The sequence below is a fragment of the Balaenoptera acutorostrata genome, chromosome 2 (assembly GCF_949987535.1).
Source record: "Balaenoptera acutorostrata chromosome 2, mBalAcu1.1, whole genome shotgun sequence".
Classification (NCBI taxonomy): domain Eukaryota; kingdom Metazoa; phylum Chordata; class Mammalia; order Artiodactyla; family Balaenopteridae; genus Balaenoptera; species Balaenoptera acutorostrata.
Window position 1 is genome coordinate 103,331,660 of NC_080065.1, and position 16,259 is coordinate 103,347,918.

The window sequence follows — 16,259 nt, forward strand, 5'->3', positions numbered from 1 at the left end:
TAATGTATGGCAAACCAAAAACCAAAAGGGACTTACATTTTCCAATCCATCCTGCTCCAACCTACCAAAAAGAGGAGGAAGAAGTTATACCATCTAATGTGAAATTACTAATAGAATTTTCATGAAATTAACAAAACAGGCAGCTATCTTTTTACGAGTATCAGAATGCTAGATGACAATGGATGAAAATAATGCAGCTCTACAAAACTCCGTTGGCCGGCATGACTTTGCACTATTCATGTTATCAGAGTAGAAAAATAAAGCAACACAATATAGCAGAAATGCATGTAGTAGAAAAGCATGACTTTGCACAGAAACCAAGGTGCGATACCAGTTCTTCTACAGACTAGCTGTCTGATTCCTGGTCAAATAATTTGACTTCCCTAAACTCAAGATTCCCCTTATATAAAATCAGGATAATAATACACTCTTCATGAAGTAACCATGAAGGTTAAACAATATAAATACCAAATTTGCCCAGCACATCACTTGAAATACATGTCCTTCTAGAAAGACTTAATGAATAAAAAAAAATAAAAAGCAAAGAAAAATAAAGCCAGGATTTGACTTAATGAACTACACATACTCATTTTAATGAAACACCTTTATATAGAAATGTGGCAAATGACCAAATACATTAATCACCGTCCAGAAAGATGGTATTTTTTCTAGAAGCCATTCAAGGAAATCCTCAGAAGAAAATGTCTGATGTAAGAAAATCTGTTTGTCATATCTTCAAACACCACAACTACAGTGTTCCACATGCATATAACAGAAGAAACTGTACCAGCAGACAGCACACTTCTCAGTGGCTCTACGCTCAAGGGTATGGCTTTTTAATCACTCATTCCTTTACATATATTAACAGGACAATCGGCCTTGATGCTGTCAGAGTAGTTAAAGTGGCAGTGGTACTGATAACAGGCAAGAAAAATATCATCTTTTATCATATTTGGGGAGTGAAGCAACAAGCTGCAAACTCCTCGCAGGTGCTAGAAACAACAGCTCCAGTTGATCCAAAAAATCTCTATCTGCCACTCTAGATATCTATCAAAACTTGGCAAACAAAGTGTCAATTTACATTCAAGGTTTAAGTCAGGATATTACACACCGCTCTTACTGTATTTTGCACTCAATCTCACACAGCAAATGTCCCTTACTAAAACTGTTCACAATATAGTAAAATAAAAGAACAACATACAAAACTTCATCTACAGCATTATCCTAGTTATCTGTGCATGTCTGGGTATGTGTGTAAATTGTATACCTAAAATAAAAAGACTACTCGTGTAAAATGCACATCTAATAAAAGACTGGAAAAGAATATCCATAAAAATATTAATAGGAGTTATCTCTCGATAGTGGTAATGTGGGTGATTTTTATTTTCCTCTATAAACTCCCCTATATATTTGAAGTTTTCTACAAAAAGCATATATTATTTTTGTTCACAGAATTAATAACAAATATAAATGTAAAAGACAAAGAATTTTTGTTTAATTCCTTAATGAGATAAAAGACAGGCAGAACAAATTTGGAGCTCCACATGGCTTGATATTATTAAATTTCTCTTCTGTAAATCTAGAGTTGTAAAGTTCTTTCCACCTCTAATTTTCCACAATTCACAATCAACGACTGTGATTAAGAAAGCAGAGGTGCCTATCTCTGCATAGACAGGTGTAGACTGTTTTTCATTTACTAAACAGCTTTTTATTCAAATAAATCAGGCTAATATATCATTCACTTCAAACTGAGCCAGGTAATTTTGCTACCAAGAAATATCTTTGGATGTCATGTATTCCGCATGCAACAGGTTTATTATTATATTACCACAGAGACTCAAATAAAGGGGGGTGGTCTAAAATATAACAGTTTATGCTAGAAAAGAAAAAAGAGATCAAACTCAAATGAGGACCAAAAAATATATAAATCAGCATAAGGAAATCTAAAGGGACTTTGATTATAGAGTGAAAACTGAACCTCACTGGATAGTAGGATTATGTGTGGTTTTTATTTTTATAGCAAACTTGTAAAGCTTTGCGATAGGGAAACATAGCAAAGTTTATTTTTAAAGTTAATACAAATAATTTGTGTTTACTGATCTATCATACCCAGACTGAATTCCTGCTATACTGATATAATAGTTAAAATTGAGGGGTGACTGCTAGGTATGCTAAGAGTTTAAAAATATGATCTCCAGTTCTCACAACAAAACCCCAAGAAAACTAAAACTCAGGGAGGTTAATCTGTACAATATTCCAGCGAGCCAGCAATTACCAGAGCAAGAAATCAAAACCTGGCCTGGCTGACTTTAAACCATCACCTCTGTCCCTTCACTTTACTACTCAGCATCTCTAACCAAATGAGACTTTCTGTATCTGACTAAACACATCAAACCAGCCAGTCACATTTTCATTTGACAAGAATATCAGAAATGAAGAACTAGGGAAGAACAATTTACAAAGTTGCTGTTACTTTCTCAAAAAAGGACATTAGTCATACTTGTTCCTTAATTATAACAAATACATAATATTAAAAAATATACAAGTGATACCAACTGATGCAGATTTTTACAAATGTGAACAACTGGAAAATACTGATTTTTGAATCATTTTTTATATTTAATTACACAAATATTGCTTTGGGAGAAAGTGCAAAGGTGCAGAATACCTCAAACAAGCCACCATTTTCCTCACAACTCTCATGGCAAAGCCAGAGGACCAGGGGTGCCACGTAATCTGGCTTCAGAGCTTCCAGAAGATCTGAAATAAATAGCCAAAAAAAGAAAAAAAAATCTATCAATAAGAATATATACATATTCAATCAATCATTTTACTTTCTGAAAATTCCTCACTTATAAAATTATAGGTTCAGAGACTTTTTAAATAAATAAGAAAAAAATTAGATATACATAAGTAATTAGTATTAACATCCAAGGCTTTTAGAAGAATCTTTTCATCCCAATGGATATATTCAGGCTTCTAACATAGAAGGCATCAGATATACCTTTCCAAGATGGGTAACATACTGTTTAGAAGACAAGTTAAAGCTGCCTTGGCAAAGACTGGTGAGCAAAGGCATACATAGCATAATGAACTTAGGTACCATTCATTCCCAAAACTATTTTGCTCTCCCAGAAGCTAGAAAACTACAAAACAGCCTTGACAACTGTAATGGCAGTAAGATGATGGAAAATGGACCTTGCAACCGTTACTGATGAGTCACAAAGTGTAAGAAATATTTTCCTGCTGCATACCTTCTGTGAGCAACTTAACAGAGCAGAAAGGTACTACACAAGGAGCATGAACACCTAGATTTTACTGCTGGCCCTGCCATGTAGGCAATTTAGGGCATTGAGCACAGCGCTCAACTCTCTTGGACGTGTGTCTGCATCTGTAAGATGGTAATTAAAATGCGTTACCTGCCTATTCTACTAAGTTGTTGCAAGGCTCAAAGGAGACACGATTTGTAAATACATCTTATAATCTTTAAAGAATCAAATAAATGTAAATTTTAACTGTGAAGGGACAAAATACAGTTTTATATTTTAAAGTGACAAAGATGACATTTACAGTCCCTGTAAATTAAAGAGCAGCTCTAAGAACCTTTCACTTTACAGTATTCCTGACCCCAGAAACTGTGAGATAATATATACTTGTTGTTTTAATCCACAAAATTTGAAGTAATCTATTACACAGCAGTAAATAACTAATACAGCTTGGGAAGTTAGTTCATGGGTATTCATCCTAAGATTATGTTTCTTTTCATGTAAGAAACATGTAAGTCACATACATGACTTTCCATTTTTCAAATATATTTCAAAGGGGGAAATGAAATTGCAAATGTCTCCCCACATTACTCATAACACCTGGTTCTTTAACAAATAATTCCTTTGACAGCCTGTAAGTTAATATTTCAGAGGAAAAGAGGAAAAACGCTGAGGCAAAATAAATTTTCGGCTTTTTCTAAACTATAAAAAAGTAATAAATACCAAAATTTAAAATAACAGGAATTCAGAATCTGAAGGGCTTTTAAAAATGATCTGTAACAACTCTCTTCCTTTACAGAAGAGAAAGCAGGTCCAGAAACTTAAATTATTTGTCTAAAGTAGATCTTATTCTCCAAACATCTTTCACTAGGGTTTGGTGGACATAAAAGATACTACATTAAACAGTGACCTAACATCTCTAGAGGTCAAAATTAATGGAAGCTACATTCCCAAAGGAAAGCAAATTTAAAAGCTCAAGTTTTCAATATTTTCTTGGAAACTTGCTGCTTCCCCAAGAAAGTCTACAGCCAATGGCAAAAAGTGACTAAGGTAGGAGTCTAGCACAGAAATGATAAGCATAAAATTCTAAATAGTGGTTATCTCTTGGCATGAAGCAGAGGAACAGAATAGAAGGTATAAAGTTAGATGCAAGTAATGTTCCAATTCTTGGGTTGAGCAGTGAGTTCATGACTATGCATTACATTTTGATACTTTACTTCTTGCCAGTAACCTACACTGTTGTGCATATATATGTAGCATTATACTTAAATAATCCAGTTCTTTAACAAGAATTCCTTCAAAAAGATATGAGAGTATAAAGTTTTTTTAAAATAAGGGACTTTTTTAAATGGCCCTGTTGACAAAAGAAAAGGAAAAAAAAATTAGATCTCAGGTACAAATAGCTATTCTACACTAAAGCAAACTGGTTAGGCACAGCTCTTAGGAAAAGCTAGCAAGTACATACTTGGTATTACAAATCCCAAGTTCTAAAATGAATGTTAGCTCAAACGTGGAAAGTAAAATGGTACTGTGAATAAGCATTTGTATGCCATGAAGCAGCTAATTCTAAAGTAATTTCACTCATCAATTGTTTTGTACTGTTTCACAGAAACTACTTTTAAAGTATTACAGATATTTTCTTTTTAGATATATGTTAAAACCAGGAGTATCAAAAACCATACAGTTTTCCACCAGTCAAGTATTCTATTTCTTATATAACTAAATAAATAAGCATTGGCTCTCAATCATACATTTAAATTTTTAAATTTACAACTTTATATTTCATGTTTTCAAAGAACAAAGTTGGAAGACTCACATTACCTGATTTCAAGACTTACTATAAAAATATAGTAATCAAAACATCATGGTATTGGTAAAAGGACAGGCCCATAGATCAATACAACAGAACAAACAATCCAGAAATAGACCCACACATACATACATGGTCAACTGATTTTCCACAAAAGTGCAAAGGCAATCCAAATCAAGAATGAGGAATAGTCTTCAGGACAAATGAACTCGCAGTTTCTTCAACAAATAATTGGCACTTTTTCAAAAAGGAGAATGAACTATCATATGTTAAATAAAACTTAAGAGATACAGTAACAAAACGACTGTGAACCTTGTTTAGACCATTGTGGAATAAACTAACTCTAAAACGATATTTTTTAGATAACGAGGAAGTTTTCATATAAATTTGGTATTAGACAATGGTAATGAATTATTTTATTTGGTGTGATATTGGCATTGTGGTTATAATGTCCATATCTGTTAGTTAGAGACACATTTCCAAGTATTTATTAGGTGAAATGCAACATCTAAGATTTGCTTTGAAATGTTACAGAGAAAAAGGGAGAGGGTAACAAAATAAATAAATCAATAAGACAAAATCATTTTGAAATATGCCCAGAGCATTCTGTTCTCCTTAACAAAGGCCTATCCTCAAGGGAAGCTACCAGAGCCTTATTTGACCTAAGGGAAGAGCAATTAGACTAGTGGAACTCCTCTAGCCTTCCTGTCTCAAATAAGGGGAGAAAAAAAAAAAGGCTAAAAAACTCTACTGAAGCTCAGAGTCCAGAGACTTTGACCTGCTAAAAAACTTGCGGATTTAATCATAAGATTATAGAACACTTCCCCTCGCCATAATTTACAACCACTTCAACAGGCCTCCAGTATAACAGTGGATTACAACTGAGAGAGCTGCAAACACAAAGAGTACCTAGGGAAACCCAAAGACAACAGGGGACACAAAAACAACGACAAAGAGGAAAATGTAGCCTCTGACACCAACAGCTACAGCAACCAATAAACGCAACCTAACTCCTAGCCAGATAAACATGAAACCTCACAATAAAGCTCTGTATACCACACTTTCTACTACCCCAATACATCATGTTCAGTTTTCAACAAAAATTTCAAGGCATGCTAAAAGACAAGAAAAGTACAGGCTGAGGAGACAAAGCAAGCCTCAGAACCAGCTTGAAATATAGCAGAGATTTTGGAATTTTCAAACTAGGAGTTTAAAATAACTGTGATTAACATGCTAAGGGCTCTAATGGAGAATAGTGGACAACTTACAAGAACAGATGACTACTGTAAGCAGACAGAAGGAAATGCTAAAAAAATCAAAAGGAAATGTTAAAACACAAAAACAATATAACATTTTGAAATGAAAAAAGAAAAATCAGTAAGCTTGATTTGAATATATGTCAATAGAAACTTCCCAAACTGAAATGAAATGCAAAGAGAAAAAAGGACAAAAAGATAAGAGGGAATAGAATATCCAAGAACTGTGGTATAATTACAAAAGATACATTGAGACTTCCCTGGTGGCGCAGCGGTTAAGACTCCACGCTCCCAATGCAGGAGGCCCAGGTTCAATCCCTGGCCAGGGAACTACATCCCGCAACTAAGAGTTTGCATGCCACAACTAAGGAGCCCACGTGCTGCAACTAAGGAGCTTGCAAGCCACAACTAAGGAGCCTGTGAGCTGCAACTAAAGAGGCCCACCTGCTGCAACTAAGACCCGGCCCAACCAAATAAATTAATCGATTAATTAATTAAAATAAAAAGATAGAACAGGCACATAATGGGAATACCAGAAGTAGAAGAAAAAAAGAAAACAACAGAAGAAATATTTTAAGCAGTGATGGCTGAGAATTTTCCAAAGTTAATCACAGATACCAACCGCAGATCCAGGAAGCTCAGAAGACATCAAGTAGAATATTGCCAAAAATCTACACCTATTATTATGCATACTATATTCAAACTGTGGAAAAAACAAGGAGAAAACCTTGGAGGAACACAGAGGGGAAAAAATACCTTATGCATAAAGAAACAAGGAAAGAATTATGTCAGACTTTCCTTCAGAAACCATGTAAGCAAAAGAAGAGTGGAGTGAAAGATTTCAGGTGTTGAAAGAAAAAAATTACCCACCCAGAATTCTGTACCCGGTGAAATTATCCTTCAAAAGTGAAAGAGACTAAAGAGAATAAAAAAACAAGCTAAAGACTGGGAAAAAATATTTGCAAAACACATATCTGATAAAGAACTTGTTTCCAAAATATTCATGGAACTCTTAAAACTCAACAACAAGAAAACAAAGAACCCCCCCCCCCAAAAAAAGAAGAAGAAAACAAAGAACCCAATTTAAAAATGAGCAAAAAATAAGAACAGACACATCACCAAGGAAGACAAATAAATGGCTAATAAGCAAAGGAAAAACATGCATAACATCATAAGTCATTAGGGAACTGCAAATTAAAACAATGAAATACCCTATACACCTATTAAAAGAACTAAAATGCAAAAGACTAACAATAATAAATTCTGGCAAAGATGTGGAGCAACAAGAACTCTCACTCACTGCTAGTAGGATTGAAAAACGATACAGCCATTTTTGAAGACAGTTTGGAAATTTTTACAAAGCTAAAGACAGTCTTACCATACAATCCAGCAATTATCCTCTTTAATATTTACCCAAATGAGTTGAAAACTTATGTCCACACAAAAACCTGCACATGAATGTTTATAGCAGCTTCACTCACAACTGTCAAAAACTGGAAACAATGAAAATGTTCCACGATAGGTGAATGAAAAAACAAATTGTGGCACCTACATACCATGTAATATTATGTAGTGATAAAAAGAAATGAGCTTCAATCCTCCCAGACATTTGGGAAAAAGAGGAGAGGATGAAGAGATGGAACACAGGGGATTTTTAGAGTGAAACCATTCTGTATGATCTAGAATCGTGGGTACGTAACATCATGCATTTGTGAAAACGCATAAAATCATACAACCTAAAGAGTGAGCCCTAAAGTAAACTATTAACTATAGTTAATGATAATCAATCAGGGACTTCTCTGGTGGTCCAGTGATAAAGAATCTGCCTTCCAATGCAGGGATGCGGGTTCGATCCCTGGTCAGGGAACTACGATCCCACATGCCGAGGGTCAACTAAGCCCGGGTGCCACAACGACCGAGCTCACGTGCCTCAACAAGAGAGCCAGCGTGCCACAAAATATAGAGCCCACGCACCCTGAAGCCCATGCGCCGCAACTAGAGAGAGAACACCCACGTGCCACAACTTGAGAAAAGCCCACGCACCACAACGAAAGATCCCACATGCCTCAACGACCCGATGCAGCCAAATAAATAAATAAATAAATAAATAAACATTGATCAATACTGGTTCATCAACTGTAATAAATGTAGCACACTGATGTAAAACTGTGTGGGAGGAGGAGTATATGGGCACTCTCTTTACTACCTGCTCAATTCTTCTATAAACCTAAAACTGCCCTAAAAAACAATCTATTAATTGTTTTACATAATTATAATTATAAACCAGTAAGAATGCTATTACCTCATTCTGTAAAGAAAAAATGTATGTATGTCTACCTACACAAAGAGAAAGTTTATCTCAGTGTGGTAGAATTATGGGTCATATTTTGTTTGTTTGTGCTTTCCTAAATTTTCTATAATGAACATAAACTACACATAATGCTTTTTTAAATTGTAACGAAATTTTTTTAGCTACTCAAAAAATTAAATACTTTTACAAAGCTCACGCCACACAGGTATGTGAGGAACAGCATTAAAAAAAATCTAAACTACTTACCATCAGGCAAAATGTTCTGGGTCAACCGTGATCCAGCAGTAGGGGCAATAGTGTTACAATGAATGTTGCTTTTCTCGCCTTCAACTGCAAGACAATTTGAAAGGCCCAGAAGACCCAGCTTTGCAGCACAATAATTTGCCTGGCCAAAGTTGCCATATATTCCTGAAGCCGATGAAGTCATGATGATCCTAAAAGGAAAATCAATCTCTCAACATCATCTTTTCTATATTTTGATACTGTTGCAACTCTAAGCATTTTTTTTTCTTTTTCATTACTATTATACCTGTCAAAAGCAACTCTGTATACTGCCATTAGGTTCTTAAAGTCATGATTCATATATCTAAATTAATATAAATAATAAAAGTAATCTCTCAAAATTCAACTGTGAGATTTTATTGTTTTAGAAAGAATCCCTGGTCAGGATCAAATGAATTCAAGTGTAAGAATGTATATTCATTATGTACTGAAAACAATAAGTATTTATAAACATAAAATAAACTGCCAATTTACAAGTTAAAATTTTAGTAAGAAATATTAGATCATGAAGTTCTAATTCTTTAGTCCTCAGAACTTTGCTCCTTTCCCTTTCTGGATAATATTAAATGCCTCATATTAAATAATACCATCTCATAATCTGACCTAATCTCACTTACTCTACTTAGTAGAACAAGTAAATCCTATCATTGACTTTCAGAAACTGCTAGTATCAAGATATACTAGAACTCTCCAATAAGAACAGATATCACACGCAATTTACTTCTAGTAGATGTGTGTGAACCCTGAGTTAACAGGAATAACTTTTATGTTAGAGAGCATGGGGCCACTTACTAGGTCTGCCACGTCTGAGTCACACAGACGCAACTATAAGAGTCTTACCGTTCCTAGTTTACAAAGACTAACTCATGTCTGACCAGTGTCAGCCAGTAGAAAACAGCCACTCATCTCTCCCCAGTTGGTCACTGGGCACAAAAAATGATATTTTGGTTAGAGAATAAAGTACTGCTGAATCCTCAATGTTTGTACTGCTAAAATATCAGAGAATAGCAGGAGAATCATTAATAATGAAAAGTAGGAGGTGAAAAGAAATACTAAGTTGTCCACCTCGCTAATCTATGACTGACACCAATGTAACGGGGAGGCATCTTCCAAAACTACGTTTAAAAAGCCTGTGCATATCTGAAGGTGTATTTTTCAACGTCAAAGCAATTCTTTTCCTCTGGACATAAGAACCCACACACGGCATCTCCAAACCCCCTTGACAGCCACATACAACTCTACCTTCCAAATTTCTGTTTCTTCATGTGATCCCACGCTGCCCGGGTCACCAGGAATGAGCCCCGCAAATGAACTCTCTGGATGATATCTAAAACAAGACATTTTTATCATGAATATTGTCAAATTTAGACAGACCTATCTCAGAATCAACATAAGCAAAGACTTACTTATACAAAGATGTTCATTTTATACCTAGCATTCAAAATCAGCTATTGTCACATTGCACTCTGAGTAATCATTTTTGCTTTAGTTCCAGTTACATAACCAATCAATAATTCATACCTATTTTGCCTATAATTTATGATTAGATTATTATCTAATATATCTAACTTTATCATAAATATAATGCCACCTAAATACGATGCCTATGCATATCTAAGTGCAATGCCATCTTTAATTTTTGCCTATTTTATATAAAAATTCATAATACAAATAACCAAGAATTTTACATATATAATTGGGACTCAACACAAACGTTAGTTAAAGCATAATCAAAAACCACTCAGTTCTTCATCAAGAAATGTTTATAAAATGTTCAGTATATCCCTAAATCCCTATTTTTAACAGGATTTGCAAATGAGTTAGAGAGAGCTGGGGGTCGGGGCGTGGAGGTGTAGGAAAGAGGGGGAGGGAAAGAGGGAAAAAGAGAGACAGAGAAGCCTGCTTTCTGAAATGTCAATCTAATGAACAGACAACTTGGAGGATGATGCAGATAAACAAACAATTCCAGATTTAATCTTACTCTGATGAAACCAGAAGAGGACACACTCCAGCCCCATCAGAGCTCAAAGCAAAGCACCGACTTAAGTCCCCTCTGCCAACAAATTCTATCTTTCTCAGCTCCTTTTTTTCTCCAGTTATTACAAGGGAATTGGAAGCTAAAAGCCGTCTTTGCTTAATTCTAAGTCAGAAAGATATCTTCCTTCTTCCAAAAGAACTTCTGGCAATATTTCCCAGAAACACACTCTATAAACAATGATGTAATTCATCTCAGTTACCATGCCTGCCACCGTCGCAGCCACCAATGCTTGTTTTAGTTCTGATAGCCAATGAAAGTAAGGGCAAAAAAGAGCAAACAGGATAAAAAAATTTTATAACTGTGACTGTTCATCATCTAAACTCAATCTTTCCAACATGACATTCCTAATGGAAATTTTTCCTACTTATTAGAAGTTTCAAAATTATATCTAGGTTTTTCCCACCCAGTTCTCAGATCTCCATCGTTTTTAGTTTTTGTTTTTTAGCATTTCCTTTTGATTTTTTTAGCATTTCCTTCTGTCTGCTTACAGTAGTCATAGCCTACTCTTGCTCTTGAAATAAGAATCACACAGCCAGACAAGCATGCAAAAGGCTGTTAGAAACAACTAATACTGCAAGAAAACGCTGACAATCTCTCAAAGAGAAAAAGGGAAACGAACGAAAGTCACAAAAGCCTTTTCTTCCAACTGTTCATTTTCAGTTGTAAAGCTTACTCATCACTTATATTAGCAGAAGCAAAAATAGGTAGAAGCAAGTTTTTCCTTAAGTGTGGAAATGTATCAAATATTAGAAGGCTAAATGGATAAGTATGTTCCAGAGAACGTATATTTAAAATAACTTACCCCAGTCTTCATCACTTATTCTACCAAAGGAACGGTCCCTCAAAATTCTAAAAAATTGATATTATATATGTTGAGAAGAGAAAGTCAACACTTAAAAAAAGTTTGCATGTACATTACTTTATTGGAAATTTAAAAAGAAATACTCACCCAGCATTGTTGATCACAACATCTACAATATAAAAATATTCAAGTCACAAATATAAAAGCAAGCATATTAATTTGCCTTTGCTTACAACACATTTCTTTCAAAAGCGTTCCCTGCCTCCCCCCTGCCCATGGAAAAGTAGATATAATAGGTAACAAATGCTAGCAGAACACAATTTTATACCTATAGTAAAAAAAAATCGGATTCACAAAAGCACAATAAGTACCCCATTATATCAGTGCTTTCCTCTCAAGTCTACATACCTAAATGTTTCCACCTCTACCTCCTGCCAAAATTCTGTGAGCTTATTTACAGAATTAGCAGTCACACAACTCTTAGGTTCTTAGAATTCAGTGGTAATCGTAAACCATCCCTCAATTAACTTCAAAATTCACTGGGAAACTTAAAAGTTTAAAAGATTTTTCCTTGCCACTCAAAAGTCAAAAGCCCAGAAAGGAAACCATTAGAGTGAGAAACTGATGGCCTGTCTTCATACATAATTGCATTCTCACTATAAAATAGAAGGGATTGTTTCTTAAGGTTCAACCACCATCTTGTGGCTATTTTCACCTTATGACTTCAGAACTTTGTGGTCTCTATCCCTGTGTCAGACACTATGTGAACAGGTCTCTCACAAACTCAACCAAATATAGCTAGAAAAATATATATGCTAGACCAAAAAAAGGGGGGGGAAACACATTCAAACTACAAAAATTAACATTTTTCAGATTATAAACACGTTGGGCTTATCTGCAGTAGTTTCCCCCTAGTAATTCAATAACCTTTTACTAACAATGTATGGGACTAAGTCAGGAAAATTAAACAATATATTTGAAATGCTTGAAATGCTTCTTAAAAATGAAGATTTTTATTTTATATAATTCATCTTAATTAATTTGCAAGATACTGAATCATTTTCATCTGAATCATTATAATTATCTAAAATATTCCACTGGGTCCTCTATTGCCAAAATACTGATTTATTTTTTATTTTCTAAATATATTTGGGGTATGATTAAATTATTATAAAAAGGAAACTTAGAGAATACTTACAAGTTTTTTTAAAGGCTCTTAAAGTACAAAAAAATATAAAACAAACTCAACACATACATGCATAAAAACTGTCACCTCGGGCTTCCCTGGTGGCGCAGTGGCTGAGAATCTGCCTGCCAATGCAGGGGACACGGGTTTGGGCCCTGGTCTGGGAAGATTCCACATGCCGCGGAGCAACTAAGCCCGTGAGTCACAACTACTGAGCCTGCGCGTCTGGAGCTTGTGCTCCGCAACAAGAGAGGCCACGACAGTGAGAGGCCCGCGCACTGCAATGAAGAGTGGCCTCCACTCGCCGCAACTAGAGAAAGCCCTTGCACAGAAACAAAGACCCAACACAGCCAAAAATAAATAATAAAAAAATAAAAGATTACTTTAAAAAAAAAAAAAAAAAAAAAAACTGTCACCTCAAGCCCTTTGTGGAATAAGATTAGGGTATGTAAAAAAATTAAAATTTAAAACAAATCTAAAAATTTGATTACCAAAAAAGAGTTTTTAATAAACAAAAGTGAAATAAAATATATTTCATTAGAAAGGTAGAAGCTGCTCTGTTAGTACCATAAATGCAAAGAAACATTACCTATTCTTCCAAAAGCATCCAGTGCTGTCTTCACAACCTTCTCTCCTGCGTCCACTGAATCTGAGGGAAAGGGAAATTAGGACAAAACTTCAGTAATATCCCTTACAAAGGACTTCTAAATTCTGTGGCTCAGAGCACATGACAGATACTATTCATTCAACAGAACTCATTTCCAAGGAAAATACATTTATATTGCAGGCACGTAACAAACTAAAATATAAATGATACATGTTACAAAAGAAATTTAGTCCCTAAGGCAATCCTTTAACCTACCAAAAAAAAAAAAAGAGAGAGGGGGTAAATGAGAAGTATTTGACAAATAATATCCAAGACACCATGGTCCAACAGAACTTTCTGTGAGGATGGAAATGCTCTATTTCTGCACTAACATGGTAACCACAAACCACATGTGGCTCCTGAAGTGTGGCTAGTACGACAAATGGAATAATCTATTTTATTTCATTTCTGTTGAATTTTAAATAGCCACATAAGCACTTCCCCTTAAGGATGCAAATGAGACTTTCAGAGGGAGGGAAGGAGAAGCGTGTTTAATTTGAAAAAGCATGTTCAATTCTGTATCACTACATTTGGAAAACAAACCTACTGTTTTTGTAATACTAACTACAAAAAGAAAAGCTCAATGAAATATTACGGATTTGTGATTTTCTGCTAATCAGCCCAGGAGAAGGGCTCATATCCCCAGAGCTGTGTGTCAAATGGTCAGCTGTCAACTCAACATCACCATTGCCTCTTTCTACTTCCTCTGCAATCACAGCGGGAGCCAGGTCCCTTCCCTGGGACCCATAAGCTCCTGAGTTAGATCTGCCAAAAAGAAATACTCGCTTAAAGGGAGGAAAAGTAGGAAGAGACTGTAAACGCAGGCAATCTTGTGAGCAGGCGGCAGATGTGAGACTGACAGCACATGCAGGTGAGCTCTTGAAAACCACCTGCCACAAGCTGCGATGGTCATCGACAGTTTCCCTGACATGCACCTGCCCAGACCTTCCAATGGTAAGTCTCTATTCTTTGTATAAAACCCTTCACACTTGGAAAACCGAGAGGGGCTTCTGTTTTCTTGACTGAATCCTGATTGATACAGGCTGAATATCAAAACTGAGGGGCAGGGAAGAGAGTCTGAAATCTTTATCTTTACAAAATAGGTTTTAAAACCCCAGAAATTTTTTTAAGTTGAAAACATTTTTCTAGACTCTCAATGTGGAAATAAGATACTAAAATGTCTGTCTCATTATTCCCTTGAACTCTCAAAACAAATCATATCCTATTTCCTTTCCTCTAAAATTTCAGAATAAAGTCACTGGCAATCTAATTTTCTCCCTGGTCCATAAAAACAATCTAATTTGCAGAAAAGTCAGTAAGCACTAGCTTTTTAAAGTAAATCTACTCAAGAAGATTCCTTACAAATACTATTAGAATCAATACATCAAACATAAAGGTTGTATTTGCTGTCTTTATTTCTAATGCCTAACTTTGACTCTTACGTTTTCATAAAGATAAGAAAGTTGCATACAGCAATGATCACCTGTGCAGAATGTAATATGAAGGCTGGGTGCAGAAAGGGGGCACTTCACTTCTTACACTATATTACTTTAAGAAATGTTTTTTAAAAGCAATTTTAAAACGAAGAATTTAATGTTACTCTGTAGAAATACATAAGACCTTTTAGCTAAGGCAGGTCTTTTAAGAAAAGACCATATTCATATTCACATCTACAGTAATGTACTGATTATATCATGCGCTCATTATTAAAAATATTAAATAGACAACTGAATAAAAGTTAGACTCATGAAATAATCTACATCAAAAGTTTAAAAAATACGTCACTAAACATCTTTGGCAGACTTAGGTAAAATCTAATTTCATAATTATACTGGAATGCCAAGATATTTGCTCAATACTTATTAACATGAGAAACAGCATCAGTGGAGGAAATATAAAACAAGCAGTATAGGGCTTCCCTGGTGGCGCAGTGGTTGAGAATCTGCCTGCTAATGCAGGGGACACGGGTTCGAGCCCTGGTCTGGGAAGATCCCACATGCCGCGGAGCGGCTGGGCCCGTGAGCCACAATTGCTGAGCCTGCGCGTCTGGAGCCTGTGCCCCGCGACGGGAGGGGCCGCGATAGAGAAAGGCCCGCGCACCGCGATGAAGAGCGGTCCCCGCACCGCGATGAAGAGTGGCCCCCGCTTGCCGCAACTGGAGAAAGCCCTCGCACGAACCGAAGACCCAACAGAGCCAAAAATAAATAAATAAATAAATAAAATCAAGTAAAACTTTAAAAAAAAAAAAAAAAAAACAAGCAGTATAGTTCTCTCAAATATTGTACCATAGTTGGCCACTGCTCTTCCGCCTTTCCTTCTTATTTCTTCAACAACCTTATCAGCAGCTAAGGAGCCTTTACCAACTCCCATGAAGTCCCCTCCTAGATCATTCACTGCGATGCAAAAATAAACAAATAAGAATTCAGTTCTAGACCTTAAAAATATGAGTTGGAAATGAAATTATATTATTAGTGTATTTCTTCAGTCAACTTCCTAATTCCCTACTACTATATTCCCATCTTACTGAACACACCATGAGATACGTACTTTCAAAACATGCCTCTTTGTTTTTAAATATAGATATGAAAAAATATATATATATATAGATATGAAGCAGAAAAATATTTAAACACAGGTTCATGTCATGAAATTTTTAACTGTG

At 35.4% G+C, this 16,259-nt stretch overlaps 1 protein-coding gene across 1 annotated transcript in view; it reads right to left on the reverse strand.

Annotated features, from left to right (window-relative positions):
* The window catches only part of LOC130707135 (peroxisomal multifunctional enzyme type 2-like), a 75,045-nt gene that overhangs the window by 39,763 nt on the left and 19,023 nt on the right, over positions 1-16,259 (reverse strand). The window contains exons 3-10 of the mRNA XM_057540367.1: positions 15,883-15,990; positions 13,541-13,600; positions 11,913-11,934; positions 11,766-11,812; positions 10,168-10,252; positions 8,890-9,077; positions 2,669-2,760; positions 37-61 (exon numbers count right to left, since the gene is read on the reverse strand). Coding sequence (XP_057396350.1) covers positions 37-61; positions 2,669-2,760; positions 8,890-9,077; positions 10,168-10,252; positions 11,766-11,812; positions 11,913-11,934; positions 13,541-13,600; positions 15,883-15,990 — 627 coding nt within the window. The remainder of the gene's footprint in view (positions 1-36; positions 62-2,668; positions 2,761-8,889; positions 9,078-10,167; positions 10,253-11,765; positions 11,813-11,912; positions 11,935-13,540; positions 13,601-15,882; positions 15,991-16,259) is intronic.